This window comes from Ostrinia furnacalis, unplaced genomic scaffold (assembly GCF_004193835.3).
Source record: "Ostrinia furnacalis isolate ACB-3 unplaced genomic scaffold, ASM419383v2 OfSCF0504, whole genome shotgun sequence".
NCBI classification, from domain to species: domain Eukaryota; kingdom Metazoa; phylum Arthropoda; class Insecta; order Lepidoptera; family Crambidae; genus Ostrinia; species Ostrinia furnacalis.
In genome coordinates, this window is record NW_021130743.1 from 6,301 (window position 1) to 22,078 (window position 15,778).

The 15,778-nt window shown below is 35.2% G+C and overlaps 1 protein-coding gene across 1 annotated transcript in view; it reads left to right on the forward strand.

The window, feature by feature from the left end:
• Positions 1-2,482: 2,482 nt before the first annotated feature.
• LOC114366021 (RILP-like protein homolog) overlaps positions 2,483-15,778 on the forward strand; it is a 32,214-nt gene continuing 18,918 nt past the window's right edge. Inside the window, exons 1-3 of the mRNA XM_028322784.1 lie at positions 2,483-2,554; positions 3,479-3,596; positions 5,972-6,111. Of these exons, the coding sequence (XP_028178585.1) occupies positions 2,483-2,554; positions 3,479-3,596; positions 5,972-6,111 (330 nt within the window). The remainder of the gene's footprint in view (positions 2,555-3,478; positions 3,597-5,971; positions 6,112-15,778) is intronic.

The following is a 15,778-nucleotide window of genomic DNA, read 5'->3' on the forward strand; positions in this document are numbered from 1 at the left end:
AAGTATTAAATTTACAAACCATGTAACATACAATCACTGTTAAATAAATCGTTTTACTATTTTTTTATAAATTTTTTCTTTGTTTCGGGTGTTACAATGGTTCTGTTTCGGGTGTTACGAGTACGAAAATGCAACGCGTTTTATCGATAAAATCGGTGTTTTATTAGTCTCTAGGTACTACAAAATAAGGAGTACAACAAATAAACACAAATAGAGTGAATTCTGGTTTGAAATTACGAAGCAGCATTTTTTTAAAAATATACAAAGTTCAAGTTTAATTTTTCCTCAGAATATAGCTTTTTCTATTGTTTTTGGCTTGAAATAGCATTACTTTAATTTCTAATTACGAAATTTATTGGAAATGTCAAACATCAGCACTTTTTAGCAATACCTTAATTTTAGTGTTAAGACGACATTTCAAAAAAGTCTTAAATTGAGAAATATGACTCCTTTTCCGATGCCAGCGCTAGTGGGAGGTCAAAGGACCCTCACAGTGATACTTTTTCACTTCTCCAAGCAATATACACACAATATCGACATATAAATAAAAATGTAATACCCGAAACGTTTCGGGTGTTACAGTTTTTAATCAAGAAAGAAACATACTAAATTACTATCATGCTCAGATATTAGTTAGTATTTGAAATCATTACTACCATGACCTTACTTTTACCAAATATTGTTACTCTAATCCATGTGTAAGGTACAATAATAAAACAAATACCTGTTTTTCTGTTTCGGGTGTTACATCGCCGAAGTAACAAGAAAACACACTTAAAACTTGATGATTATCAATTTTTTTGGGACTATGACGCTATCTACCAATACTATGATAAATACCCTCGAATCATATAGTGGCAAAACGTTTCACAGATAGATAGTTTTTTTTAAATCGTATTACTAATAATTAGAGAGAAAATGATCATTCAGACAGTTGACTTAAGTATAGACTTTGAAGACTAATAACTTAAAAATTACTTGTTTCTTTCAGATTTTTTTTGTTGCACATTATAATTTGGAATGTATACTTTCAAAATTCATCAGATTTAAAGCGAAAAGAACATATTTAGTTTTTCACCCTCGGTAACATTTGTCATGGAATGACCCCGACGCTACTTTGGGAATATTTGAAATTGTTAGCTCAATTTCGAAATGAAATTCTCTACGGAAAACAAGCAATCCAGTGACGTGGGCTTGGCAAATCAACCTGCATTGATTTATTGGGTCCCTTGGGGCGCGTATTGGAAAAGCAATTTCTATTCAGGCGTGTTCTCAGTCGATAGGTTTTTTATTTAATAGATGCACCTATTCAATTAGAGTAATTGGCAATACTAGAAGAGATTTCACTGCTGCATAGTTTTTTGTCTAGAAGTGGGGTAGGTGTTTTTGCCGTTCGAATTCAGATCTAGCCTGTCGTAATTTTGCATGTGTATGTAATGTAGATAAACGTCTGTCTGGTTGAGTGCTTCCAGAACTCAAATCAAGATTTAAGAAACACAAAATTCCACAACTTTTTCATTGATCATCAGCTAAATTACATTACAAGACGCAATCCGCGGGCGTCAGTTACATCTTCTTTACCCATGAAGTAGATTGAATTGCGTTGAAACGGCAACACCGAACGACTGTTACTTTCGCCTTATCAATGAGTTGTTTACATTTTTTTCCCTTTTTCAAATTTCTCAATGGATTGAGTATACTAGCCATTGCCACCTACTTGCCAAAGAGAGCAGATCATTGCATTCACATTCAATCTCAACAGTTTAATGAAACAATGGTTTCATCGTATGTTACATTACATTAAGCACTTGACTAATAAAATAATGTTTGTTTCGAGTAAATTAACATAAATTTTATCGCTCGCTTGAAATGTTTTCAAGTTCTGACTTAAATATGCATGTGACTCATCTTTTATTTTAAATTCTGTTTATTTTATGTTCATGCTTAGAAGAAAAGTTTTGTTTGTACAAAGAAAATACGCTAGAATTTTATAATGTCCTGAGGTTTTCTGCGGCATGCCTAATATTAAACAATTTGCCCTTCGCAAGTCTTCTGTAAAACGTTTTAATATAAAGCGGAATATTTAAACGAAATATCCCGACCAACAAAATCCTGAGCCGTCATTCTTTATAGGATTTGTAATATTCCGCCGTAAATATTTGATATTTCGTACAGCTTATGTTGGCTTACCTTTTTATGGATAAGTTGTAAACCAGATATCTTCTAGTTCCTTAGATTCCATTTTTATATTCATCCGCATTTTCTTAACCCATTTTATTGCTCTTTATTGGATTATGCTTACGTAGAGACGACAGCACATCGAGATAGACTGAAGTCTCTTATTCCGTTGTGATAGTGGCGAATTTGCATCAGAAATGATAGTCTGATGTGCTGTCGTCTGTTCAAGGTTTAGAAGGCTTTCTCGTCGGCCCTTTCATTGGGATGTAGGACCCAAACCATCAATCGCCTGTTTAGTGTCATCATGAATCACGGAGACTTCCAAATTGAGCGTTGTCCCTTGTCTTATAGGACCGATGTGCCAGCAAGGGTCATAGTTTGTGGCATTTGTCAGCCCTAAAGTGTGTGCATTCCGAGAATTTTGGAAGAAGAGGAATTCGCCATCTCTGACGATTGGAATTCCGTTCGCATACAAGTTTTAAATATTCTGCTTGTTTTGGGTACTTTTTAAGTTATTCCGCAGTAAACCTAGTGGTACAACTTGTTCTTTATTTAGGATTGGGTTTTCTAACAAGCTGTCTTTAGCTAGCTGTATCATTCCGTAATACAAAGATTGAGGTCGCACTGTTTTAGGTTCTTCCGTATTCGTAGTCTTTTTGTATATTACAATATCTGCAAATGTTAGGCAGCCATTGGAATGTTGTACATTCCTTGCAATGCTTTGTGAAACTGTAGTAATTTTATTTGTTCTTTATTGCACACCATTCTAAGTAATCACAGCAAATACTATAAATAATGTGAAATGTAATAAAATGTGAATTTCGTTTTTGTTTTGTTTCTTCACATTTAGTCTGTTTTTACGACGCTCAGATATGAAATTGTTATATTAGGTTAATACACCGATAACGCTTCAAATAAATGCAGGAAATCTACATTTATTTGGTCTGTATTTATTATTTTCCATCATATAACAACAAGCACTTGTATTTGTTGTCATGATATCTCCCTGACACAAATATTTATCTAAGTTATGCAGATATGTAAGTCACATTGATGCAGGATTCACCTTCTCGTTATCACGAAAACGCATATTGATGAAGCAAACAACCACTAAGGCATTGTTACGTGGACCATAACTAATGCGCTTCTTAGTACAGTCAGCATCAAATAGTTTGTGACACCCAAAGCACAACCTTATTCCGACGTAATGCGAACTTTTTGATTTCTTTAGATGTCACGAACTATTTGACGCGGACTGTATTAGGTACCATGCCATTCAAATTCATGTTTTGTTGTCCAGGAAATAGAGGCCATCGAGGAGCAGTGGCGGACAGAATCTGCGGAGCTGGTGACGGCTGTTGGGCGTCTTCAAGATGAAAACAAGCGTCTCAGGCGGACCATCAATGCTCCTGCCGATGGTAAATTGAACACTTGCACTTTTATATTAAGGCATGCTTTTGCTTGAACTATAAACTGCTTGGTATTGATATTAATGAAGAGTAGGAACAGGATTTCAACGATATTGCTTTTTCCTTTGGTTCAGGAAGTTGAAGTTTTCTTTCATCCTGTCTTTATGAATACAGAAAAGCCGGCACCCGAAGAAATTTTATTAATGATATTACGTACAAATGCAGGTTTAAAAATATTAGCACAGTTGCGTCGTTTAGTCTTATAGTTTACAATGCTACATATTGCTGCTGATCATGACCTTGATATTATTTTGAATCAATTTATGCAAAACGGTGTGTTAACTAACATTGTTTAATTGTTATCAGCAGTAGTTGAAACAATAATTTGACAGGTAACAACAATCCACATTCAATTAAGAATCAAGAAAATATTTTTGACAAAATGATAATTCATATTTGACTTATGTGTGTTACTTTGGGACATCCGTTCTCTCTCTTGCTTGCCATACCATGAAGCTCCATTATAATGTCCATTGTGTGGACAAAACAAGTGTATTATTTTTGTCTGTTATCATAATATGAAGATAGCTTTATATTTCCGGCAGAGATCTTTTGTTCCTTCGAGTATTCTCTTGATAATGTCACTCAAAGAGTCTCCCCGAAGCGATGTTATTTCTGGCGTGGGTAATTCTAAAGTCGATTATAAGTAAGTCGCCCACGGCGCTTTTCCCATTGATTTATTTATAGCGACGTCATTAACTGATGAAATGGAATGGAACAGAAATGATGGGATATTCTAATCCGTCCGTTCGATCTTGTATTTTGTTTTGCAAATGCGCCGCCGTCTTGCAGCTGTATAATCGTGGAGAAACAAGTGAGCGTCTGCTAGGAAGATGTTTCTCTCTAAACTGGACTATTCCCATATCTCGTTTCCATCGCTTCAACTCCTTTGTAGCCAGAATCTACAGCTTGATCGCTAATAAAAACCCAACCAATGAAGGGGACGTTTGTCCCGGGAAGGACCCGTAAAGAAATGCTTCTCTCTGGTCGCCTGTCACGTATAGGCAATTTTTCTTACAATTAGGCCGAATAACATTGGCTCCGAACTGTCTTTCTCAAAGTGATATGAGTAAACCTATCTTTGATTGCGAGTAATTTTAAACACTGTTCATTCTCTGAGTCGGTTTATCATACTACATTTATAAAACTGCCAGTTTCTTTTTTCGCGGACTGTATAGTATGATATTATGACATCCCAAGGACATAATATTACACCTGATTTTGAATTCCGAGCGATGGGGTCATTCACACGAAGAAGTGAACGTAATCTGCAGTGACCTACATGTGGTACAGACGACAGAGTTTCAAGCTAAGCCTGTGGCGACTTAATGTAGATGTAATAAGGGTGAATTTGCTACAAAAATGTATAATTTGATGTGCCCTCGTCTGTACATTTCGTTTCTTTCACAAAGTACCATTTCAGTTGTGATAGGATTAGGCTTCGTAGATTGTTGGATTACATTATTATCAGCTTATTATAACCACACCTACGTGTTTATGTTAATGCTATTATTTGTGGCAGACGTTATTTTAAGATAATAATGTGATAATCAGATTAAGCATATTATAAATGCCTCATTGATATGTATCTTTCACACTTGCTAAAATTCCAAAGATAGTGTAAGATACAAATGTTCGTCTCAATCTCTTCACTCACATCAGTCACATCACACCCTCTCACTCTTCGATTAGTTGTATAATATTCATGTAGAGACGACGCCTCGTTAAACTAAAGATTGGAGCATCCTAATAATTGGATTCCCACTCGTAACAAGCATACTTAGCTTACCACGAGGGGTTAACGGGATTATTAGTTATTTATTTGTATTTACAAATTGCTAGTATTCTTTGAAAAAAATCGTGTCATGTCGTTACAATAACTGCTATTCCTAGTCTTTCTTAGTATTTATTATTATGTTGCATTTTTACTATAGAATTATCATAATAGATATTGTTGCAATAAATCCCGTGAAGTGATAATTCTTATCTGCTGTACCTGGAGAGCCTGTATTGCTCGCTCACTCACTCTCACTTTTAATTAAGTTATTTTTTCGTTACAAAATTTCCAGCTACAGTCTGGTCCGTGAGCACGTAGAATTTTGTCCAATGACCCCTAGCTACCCATCCTTATCGTTCGCGCGTAATTATGTTGCTATCGCGCTCGCACACTCACTGCGGGTGCAAGTCGCACAGTCGCGACAGCAATATAATTACGCGCGAGCGATAAGGATGGGTAGCTAGAGGTCATTGGACAAAATTCTACGTGCTCACGAACCGGGCTTTATAGCTTGTAGCATCTTAAGTAGTTGTTTTGCTGTATCCAGGTACAAGCGCCCCACCGTCCCCCGCCCGGGAGCACGACCAAGAAGTCCTGTCCAGGCTCTCCAGCACGGCGGAGAAGCAGCGAGCGACCCTCCGCCACCAGGAGTCGCAGCTGCAGGAGAAGCAGCAGGTTATTGATGGGGTGAGTGAATGTTGCTGTGGAATTTTGGTTGGTTTTGTATAGGAAGAATGGGTTTTAAGGTACAAAGTGGTGTGAGTTAATTGTAACAACCGTCTATAGCGGACACCACAGGGCCCGGGTTGTCATCTCAGACGTCGTAACTAAAGATTCAACCACACCAAAGCGTGCAGATCGCCATCGCCGGCGCGAGCACGCGTTGGTGTGGTTGAAGCATAACACGATAGAAGAAGAAAGTTATATTACCTTATTTAACACTAGCTTTCCGCCCGCGGCTTCGCACGCGTGAAACTTCGTTTGTCACAGATCGTCATAAATTATAGCCTATATGTTATACTGGATTATGAACATCAAAGTTTCATCAAAATCCGTTCAGTGGTTTTTGAGCCTATTCATTACAAACATACAAAAATAGGTACAAATCTTTCCTCTTTATAATATTACTATAGATGTATCAATTGTGTTGTAATGTGTACTACTCAAACTAAAAAGTACAATTGCTATTTACAAGACACGAAATGAAAAAAAAAAGAACTAAACCTATCCTAAACAAGTTGTAATTATTTTTGTCAGCATCGCCATTTGCTTAAATACAACTTCAAAGAATTTAATAGATGTCATGTCTGCAATAGCCGTTAAGCACGCACGACAAAAACTAAATCTAGGTAGATGATTGCAATGCCATTTTAGTTTTCTCTGTGTAAAAAAGAGACTAAGAAAATTTACTATTTTATCATCCTACTACTTAGTTTTCCACTGATAAATTATTTTTGGTTCAACTAAATGCCAAAGAAAATCCTCTATGTAGTCATGAAAATTTCTGTTTTGCTTTGAAATTATTAGAATTATTAAAACCTCTCACATACAGACAGAGAGCATACCTAATAATGTTTACCGAACATGCAAAAGCTTTTAAAATGTCAGAAGCTTATTAACCTATTAAAGAACGTGCCATTTCTAAAACCTCTAAATCTAGCTGTCTGGATCGATAAGGTATTTTGAAGATGACCTTTATACAGTGTGAGTCACAATAAAGTGTATATATGAAATTAGGTAAAAGTAGACCTATTTTTACTGACAAAAAAGAGGTCAAAAAAATTTTGTTTTTTTTTTTAATTTTTTTCTTCCATCAAACAATAAAAAAATTAAAAAAAAAAAAAAAACTGCTTTTAAATCATGTTTTTTTGGTTATTTGATAAATTTCCCTATAACAGTTAGTTTTTATTACTTTGTATTATTCTCCATCGTATTACCTTCGTAAAACCAAAAATTGCATGTCTCTATCCCTAATAATCCCTATTGCGTTTGCAATGATCGTTTCACCTAATTTCATATGTGTACTTTATCGTGACTCACACTGTATTTCGTCTCTGTATCGTTAGTAAGTCTATCACGGCAGTGCTAAATCTAAATCCCAAGCTAGTCTAAATTAGACCATAGACCAAGTGAATTAAGGTAATGGTCTGGATTTAACTTAACTAGGTCAACTTAACGACTAACCGGTACATTACTAAGTACAAGCTATTACCCGCCTAATGCGATAGGTGTTAAAGTCTCATTTGCCGTAAATGTCTCCCATGTTTGGGTCGTGACGTAGGTCGCAGACAGACTGGCTGTCTAACGCCGTAAATGTTAACGGTGTTGTCACTTCTTTGGACAATAAAACACTAATAAAGTTTTCCTAGCAGCACATAAAGTTCACGGTTTATGAATAGCTTGATTTTACCCTCGGGGTTTCTTTGCATCTAAATACAATAATCATTTGGTCAGTAGAAATTTAGAAAAATAACACCGATAACTAAATCGATTACACTTTAAATAATGCCTTTTGCGTCTCGTCAAATGTCTTTTGCGTCAAATCTAAATGAAATAATTGGGTTATTCCGTATTCGTCCCACGACAACTCAACCCACTTATTATTTTTTCCTTACTCAACCCAATTTTGTTCCTCACTCTATCCACAACAAATTTTTAATTTTATGTTCCTTATTCACCCCAAAAACATTCCTAGCTCAACCCATTTTAAAACCATTTAAAAATATAAGATTTATATGGACGGTCAGAATAAAAATATATTATTTTTTAGAAATTTAAGCTCAGTTAACTTTTGTGTTAAGATCGTTCTATTAAATAAAACTGCAGGAGTTCTGATACAATAATATATTTGAAAAACGTTTTTCACAAAAGGAAACAAATCAAATAATGACTAATTAGTCTACTATAAATCCACTATAAATCTACTATAAATCAAACGACTTTGATTTTTTATTAAATCAGTATAACCAAGCTATGGCGTATAATTTTTTCCCCAGACACTTGTTCATGAATGTACAAATATTTCAAATAATACAATGTATTTTATGTTTTTTTTTCAATCGGTATGAGATGACAAAAGAAAAATAATAAAAATATTCATGTGGACAGCTAATCCCGCGGTATAAGTTTTGAGCCTCTTAATTTGTTTATGTAATTACCTTAAAATATAATAAAATCTTTGATATATTTAGTTAATCAATAGTTAATCAACATACTCATATCTAAAATTTTTCATGTAGGTGATGTTTTTTATTTAATTATAAATAAATGTACATACTAGTATGTATTTATCATTATTAAATTTCTGAAAAAACAGTAAATGTTGTTTTGCTATCCATACTTATTTTTGGTATATTTACTTTGGGTTGAGTAAGGAATGCATTTGGGTAGAATAACGAAATTATGTAATGGGTTGAGCTAGGAATACTAATTTGGGATGAGTGAAGAAATGGGTTGAGTTGTCATGGGTCGAATACGGAATAACCCAAATAATTATCAGCTTAAACTCCAAATAATACAACGTCCGAATGCCGCGTGGTCAAGACTATAAACACAACGAGAATAAATTATAAAATGAATTGCATAACCTCAATTAGCCAGTGGAGATGTTAATTTGACGACGGTGCGATTTAAACGATTACGAGACAGAAATGGATTTCCTTTAACATTCTGCCTTTGGGTGGAATATTTAAAATTCCATGGCGATTCAGCTTGCCATAGCTAGTAGAGAACAGCTAGGTTATTCTTTTGTATTTTCTATTCTAGGGCTCTGGATCTAAACTGAATATAGGTACTACCTAAGTCTTCATTAGTATGTATGCAGACCCTTTTCAGGGCACTCATACACGTCCCTTTCAAGAGACAAACATCCATTGTTGACCAGCATGTTTGGCTTCACTATAGAATCTTGTGCTGTTTTGCAACGCTAATAATATGTCTACTTCGAACTTTAGCTTCGTTTTTTATGCATTTGTGTAGCTCTATCAAATGTAGATCATCATTATCTTTGACAATGCAATGTTATCTTAATCTCCGCTTGTGTTAAAGGAATGCTAGATTCCAAGACAATGCAGTTGAATGCCTGAACTCTTAGACCGCATTGCAACAATGCGCGATGTTTTATCGCTACAAATGATACTATTTCTTTGGGCTGTGTTCCAGCGCTTATCTCGTTACAGCGAATGCCACATCGAGCAAAATATCTTATTATACGGCTTATGGCTTGACGTAATTAACATCGTGGCTCAAAACTTCAAACGACACTGTTTCGACCGCGAGCCGACGTTTTACGAAGGCATCTGCTTAAATTTGCATTTTCAGTTGTTATGTATTTTGTGTTGCGGATGGCCTTTGAGTCAAAACTTGGCTTGTGATCTCGAAAACAATGTTTTGGTAATGGTTTAGTCTGGAGAATTAAATGGTTTGTTCTCTTCTATTTTCCCTTGAAACGTTGCCTAACACGAGAATTTAAACAATGCGATATCTTTTTTTTATCCACAACGCGGACGCTCTTAGCCTGATCATCACTTTCCATCTCACCTGATGGAAAGTGATGATCAGGCCAAAGCTGGAAGCGAATTTCACCCAGAATCCTTTGTTAGTATAATCTTAGGAGGAGTATTTTGATGTAAGTCTTTGATTTTTAAAAAAATCCTAATTTAACGTAGGATGTCCACTGCAAATTTTTTTTATGCATAACAAGGCAGACCACAATCGCACCTGGTGTTAAGTGGGATGCAGTCTAGGATGTCACATATTATCTGCCCTGTAAGTGCCTATTCACTCTCGCCTTGAAATATGCCTTCCTTTAGTACTTTTGGATTGACCTAACTAGCTTCATGTCCTTTATCAGGTCGTCGGTCTACCGTGTTGAGATCTCTTATTGCTAATTAATTATACATCAATGCTGCATAATTATATCACCAAAAAGACCACGATCGTTAAGACGGTCTTTCTCAGAACCCAGTGAATATTCACATAGACATTATACAGCAATATGGTCGTAATGAAGTTGTATTAGCGTCTGTTTTTATTAACGCACTTAGCACGAACTGCTTAAGTCGTTAATTTCGCTACAGACAGACAGGAGAGCTGGCAACTTAATCCGGTCTACAAAGGGTGGTTAATTAACGTCCCTAATTAGAGACTTGGTTAAAGAAATTCGATTCTGAAATTGAAGGAATTTGAAACCTTTTCTCTGTGTTTAAAGCTCCAGTTCGCTTTATTAATGTGAATAGTTGAAGTTGGAAAATAATCTATGTCTACACAGAAATTCCGATTAAGTAAATAAATCAACTACAAAAGAATACAATATACTTTGGGCATTGTAGCAATGTCACTTGAATGTAATATGGTCTCAATTTGGAGAACCAACAATTTGGTATTTCCCAAATACTTGATGGACCACTTAACCTCTACGTTTTGCTACATTGTAGAGTCGTAATGCTATGATATTATCTGTTTCATGTATCTACTCTTTTTGTAACAATTAATTAAAGATTGAACTGTGTCTGTATTTTGAAAAGGTAAAGTGCCCTTTGTACAAATGACACTTCAAGTGTCAAACATTTGATTCACATGTCACATTATTTTGTTGTAATAGTTGCGATATTGCAATAAAATAAGTTAGTCTGATATGTCGGCGAATTATACTAAGAATTTTCATGGTGAATCTTAATACATTGTAAAATCTAGAGTTAAAAATGCCAATTAAATGATACATGTTTGTACACTTGTTTCTACGCATTAGCCATTCTTTGTTATGTTACAAAAAATAATTACTAATTAAGTCATGATGTCATTATTTGCCAGATATAGTTTCGCCTCGCGGCTTCGCCTGTCATATGAAACCATTACCAGCGCGTCCTGTGTTTCAAACACTTATTTTTTGCAAAATCAGTATTCCATATCCTCCATTTCGCTATTTTGCAGCAATAGCAATATGTAGCCGGGCTAGGATGCGCGCCGTGATAACTTTATCGACGTTAAAAAAATGTATGGGCAAAATCGATAAAATTATGACCGCTTATCGCGGTGCGCATCCTTGGCCTATAGGTGTCTTTCTCCTCCACTTAGACTACTTAAGTAATGAAATTGGTTCAGTGGCGTAAACGTAAAACATAACAGACAGCTACTTTCGCATTTATTAGTTTAGATGACACGATTAATAAGTGTTAAAATAATTAACAATAACACAATAATAGAGCTAATACTCGTATTTGAATAATTGTCCAGGCAATAATTGACATTTTATTAATTAATCAGCTTTAACTGTCAAATATTTGTGTTGTGTATTATCTCAGTACATTCAATTTAAGTTTGAATTGACTGCCGCAAACGGAGCGCGGAATGTCAACATGTATTATATTGCATAACTGTATAATGATAGTAACACATTCTCTTATAAATAGAATAGTTTCTGTGTAATTTTCGCAGCATAGTTTCATGCATGCAATACAAAGGCATGTCACATTTAATTACACGTTCACACACTAGAGCCCTAAAAAGGCAGGGACGTGTGAGAACGGTTCTAATAAGCCTTTTAAAAACTCAAAAGCATCGTTCGTGCGCAAAATAGGGAAATTCTTTGGCAGTCTTAAATAGGCAGTACAGTAGAGACAGCAAATGGAAGTTGAGAATCTACCAAAACGTTTTTTAAATTCAGATATTCTACCATATACGACCTATACTAAAAAAAACACAATAGGTTAGCAGCTCTAAAGGAAGCGTCAAGAAGGATCTTTTTCAGAAACTTCTTGACAATTATTTCTTGACTTGAACTTCCTTCGACACTAACTTGCCCCATCCATACGTATTTACCTATTTACCTTGACAGACAGACATCTGAACCAAATGTTTTCAATTTTCACTCAACAATTCGGTTCTTATATTAATTATACATATATTTATTTTGCTATAAAGAAAACAGGATAAATTGGAGAGGTAGATAACGCAAAACCTGGCAAATACTAAGCTCAAATACACCAAATCAATATCATAACACGAGACTGCCGTTCGCCCCCTATTTGTTCTCTGTGCCATGATTCATCGAATCTGCAAGCGACAGATCCCACAAATGTACAGTAGGCAGCACATCAACGTAAACACAGTTGCATCTTATGTAGTTGCCTTAAGAACGAGTTTGCGTCAAAAATGTAGTCTGATGCGCAGTTGACTGTACAGTAGTAGACAGAAATCGGACTATACATTTTTATAGCAAAATCGCACTTATTATAATTACATAAAGTACGCTACGTGTTTATCCTGATGAGCTGTTGACTGTATTTTGGTATAGAAACATGATTTCATGCTTAGAGGTTCTCTTTTGTCTAACAATTGGAGCCCCGATGACTAAGGTAAACTAAAGATGGCAGAACACTAAGCTAAACATTTGCATCTTATGTAGATGTTATAGGTGTCATTTTCCAGCAAAACCAACAAGACTGTACAATGACGTCATAACTAAGAAACCCGTAAAGTGTACAAGATCAAAACACCATGCACTTTGGGTTTTCCTTAATCCTTAGTATTTAATTTTGCTCTCGTAATTTAAAGTGCAAATAAAAAGACACATTGTGTAAAATTATTGTCTACTTTACATATTACGGTTCACGATATACATCCCGTTGATAGACAGACAACGAAGGCATTTTAATAAGGTCACGTTGGCACCCTTTAGGCAGGCACGAATCCTAAAATGTAACATAGATATTTTTACCTGCCTTTTTTTAAAAAAGCGTATAACTTGATTAAATACCATTTTCATTAAAGTATTTCATTTGCATAAAGTGTCATCTTACTGAAGAAGACGTACGTTTGTTCGATATTATTAAACACACGAGTTCCACCGAAGAATGAAACAACGATTCTCTTCACAGAATTCAATTTGTTGGTATTCCATTTCCTTCTCGATTTCACAGGCTGCACAAAGTTTATGCCAAGATTCTTCTCTTATCTAAATCTCGGAGAAGAAAATACAGAGAAGAATATGTTGTAAAATTTGCACCAACCAACCATGTCGTTTAGTACTATACTTTCGTCTAAATGATTTTCCCAGGCATTTTCGTTGCCAATTCTCTAGGGTTGTACAGTCGCGGAATGAAAAGGTTCGTCACCTTAGTGTCGGTTTTCGCTTGCACTAGGTACTGTAAGAGTCAAACCTGCCAACATAACCGTGCAAGAAACAGTGCTGCTAACATTTAAATAAATATGACGTTTGCTAACGAATAAGGTTTTGCTTGTTTATTTTTCTATCCCATCAGTGCAATGCAATGATGACATTGACCAATTGACAATAGTTTTTTTTTATTTAAAAGAAATAATAAAGGCAGGTTGAACCAACAAGGTTTTAGTTTATCAATCATAATAATCTTCTTGACAAGATAAACCGTCAAACAGCTTTGATCTGAATAATTTTGAACTTTACTGACGAACAGTTAAAGATTATTTTCTCTAACTCGAGATTATTCATATGTAACATAGTTTCAAAAGGTAATATGTGCTCGCGATTCGTTGAAGGAATCAATTTGAAAACTGACGAACCTTTTCATTCCGTGACTGTACATAATTGATTTTCTCCCTGTTTGATATCTCATGACCTTTACGTATTTTTATTTTCATTAAGACGTTCGGGTTCAGAAGTTTTAATCATGGATTGCTGGATGTATTGTACACAGAATCCTTCGTATGAAAAGTCCATGTAAAGATGCAATTAAATTTGGTCCCAAGCTACAAGAATAGGTCTGTTTCTCCTTAGTTGCCATGGAGACGATGACGTAATCGGGAAAGTCCAGGGAAATAAATCACTTGTAGAGAACACTTGTGATTTTGATGGGTGAATGTTTGATTACGTTTGTTATTGAAATGGTTCGACAGGTTTCGGAATTGACCCTAAGGCTGAGTAAGATTAGTGTCATTTTACTAATTGAAAAATATGGAAAACACCAACATGATCGTGTTGTAAGATAATTTGCTAAATAAGGCCCAATTGCTGATACATTTTGACTTTAAAAACGTCGTTTTGCGCGTAACTTTGCCCGAGTTTCATAAAGTATCGCACGTCTCTTTTAGTGACTTACTCAATAGATACGATGTACAAACGACAGCACTTCAAGCTAAATTCAGCGTCATTTATGAAGTGGTATTAGTGAAAAATTGTAAATGAAAAATATTATTTATTAATCAAATTCATAGTTAAAAAGTTGTTGTTGCAAGGAATTTGTACAGTGTGATTTGCCTTCGACTCTACAATAACACGGTTGACAACCCTAGCTTTTGGTATATAGCTTAAATGGGCTGATTTATCGGCTGAGACTAGGGGTGGGAATAGGGAACTATAAATGACTGCTCCGCGCCAACGGGCACCCTCCTTTATTGCACGAAAGCGCTGAATTTTGTCTGAGAACTCGTCCAAGTTTGCTCGTGATGACCTTAAGTGTCCTATGCAATTTTGCATACGAGTAGGTAGTTTAATTGTTTTGATCAGTGTTAGCCATTAAGGCACGTACAAAACATAGCTGAAAACAAGATTCAATTTCAAGATTTTAGAGTTTTGATTGGTTGAATTTATCACATGACAAAATCTGTGACTGAGATTGAATCGATACTAACTTCTGGATTAATTGTGAAAATTCTAAGATCTTTTCGATTGATTTCCGATTTTAATTATAATAATAACAACCGATAGAACTTATTTTTAGGTGTGCTGGAGATTATTATGGGCAAGAAGAGTCTTTTATTTTTTTACATTCTCGTAGATTAAGTTAGTGATAATGACCATTAACTGAGCCAAAAATGTATTTCAAATGCAAGGTCGTAAATCTAGGCCATTGATAACAAGTTTTATTCGAATCCGATTACGATTCCATATTGATTTTACAATAAACGTCACACCAAACCAAATCTTGTGATTTATACGTTCACACGTTCCAATTGTTTGATCAGATATACAGTTATGTAGAAAGAAAGAAGAAAATAGAAATAAAAACGCCTTTTACATAGTATACAGGAACTACATAATGTGTTGTACAGTTACTGGAAACATTGAATTTTCGGATTGATCCACTTTATTCTGTAACATATTGATACTATTTGATAGAGCTCGTGAAGCACTTTCAGGATCAGTAACCAGTTTTTCGATATCTTGTACAGTTTTGAAATAATGGAGTGAGATCATTTATCGTTTCCACCCTGTATATTGTCGTAGTTTTTCCCCGAACCTCAGGCATAGCTTCGTAATTACATGCAGATTACAATGAGGCCCAGGTAATCGTACATTACAGTGTTTTTGTTGGCTTCTCAACCGTGCAATACGCTTTTTCAGTGCTATGTGTAATAGAACAGATAATATTATTCG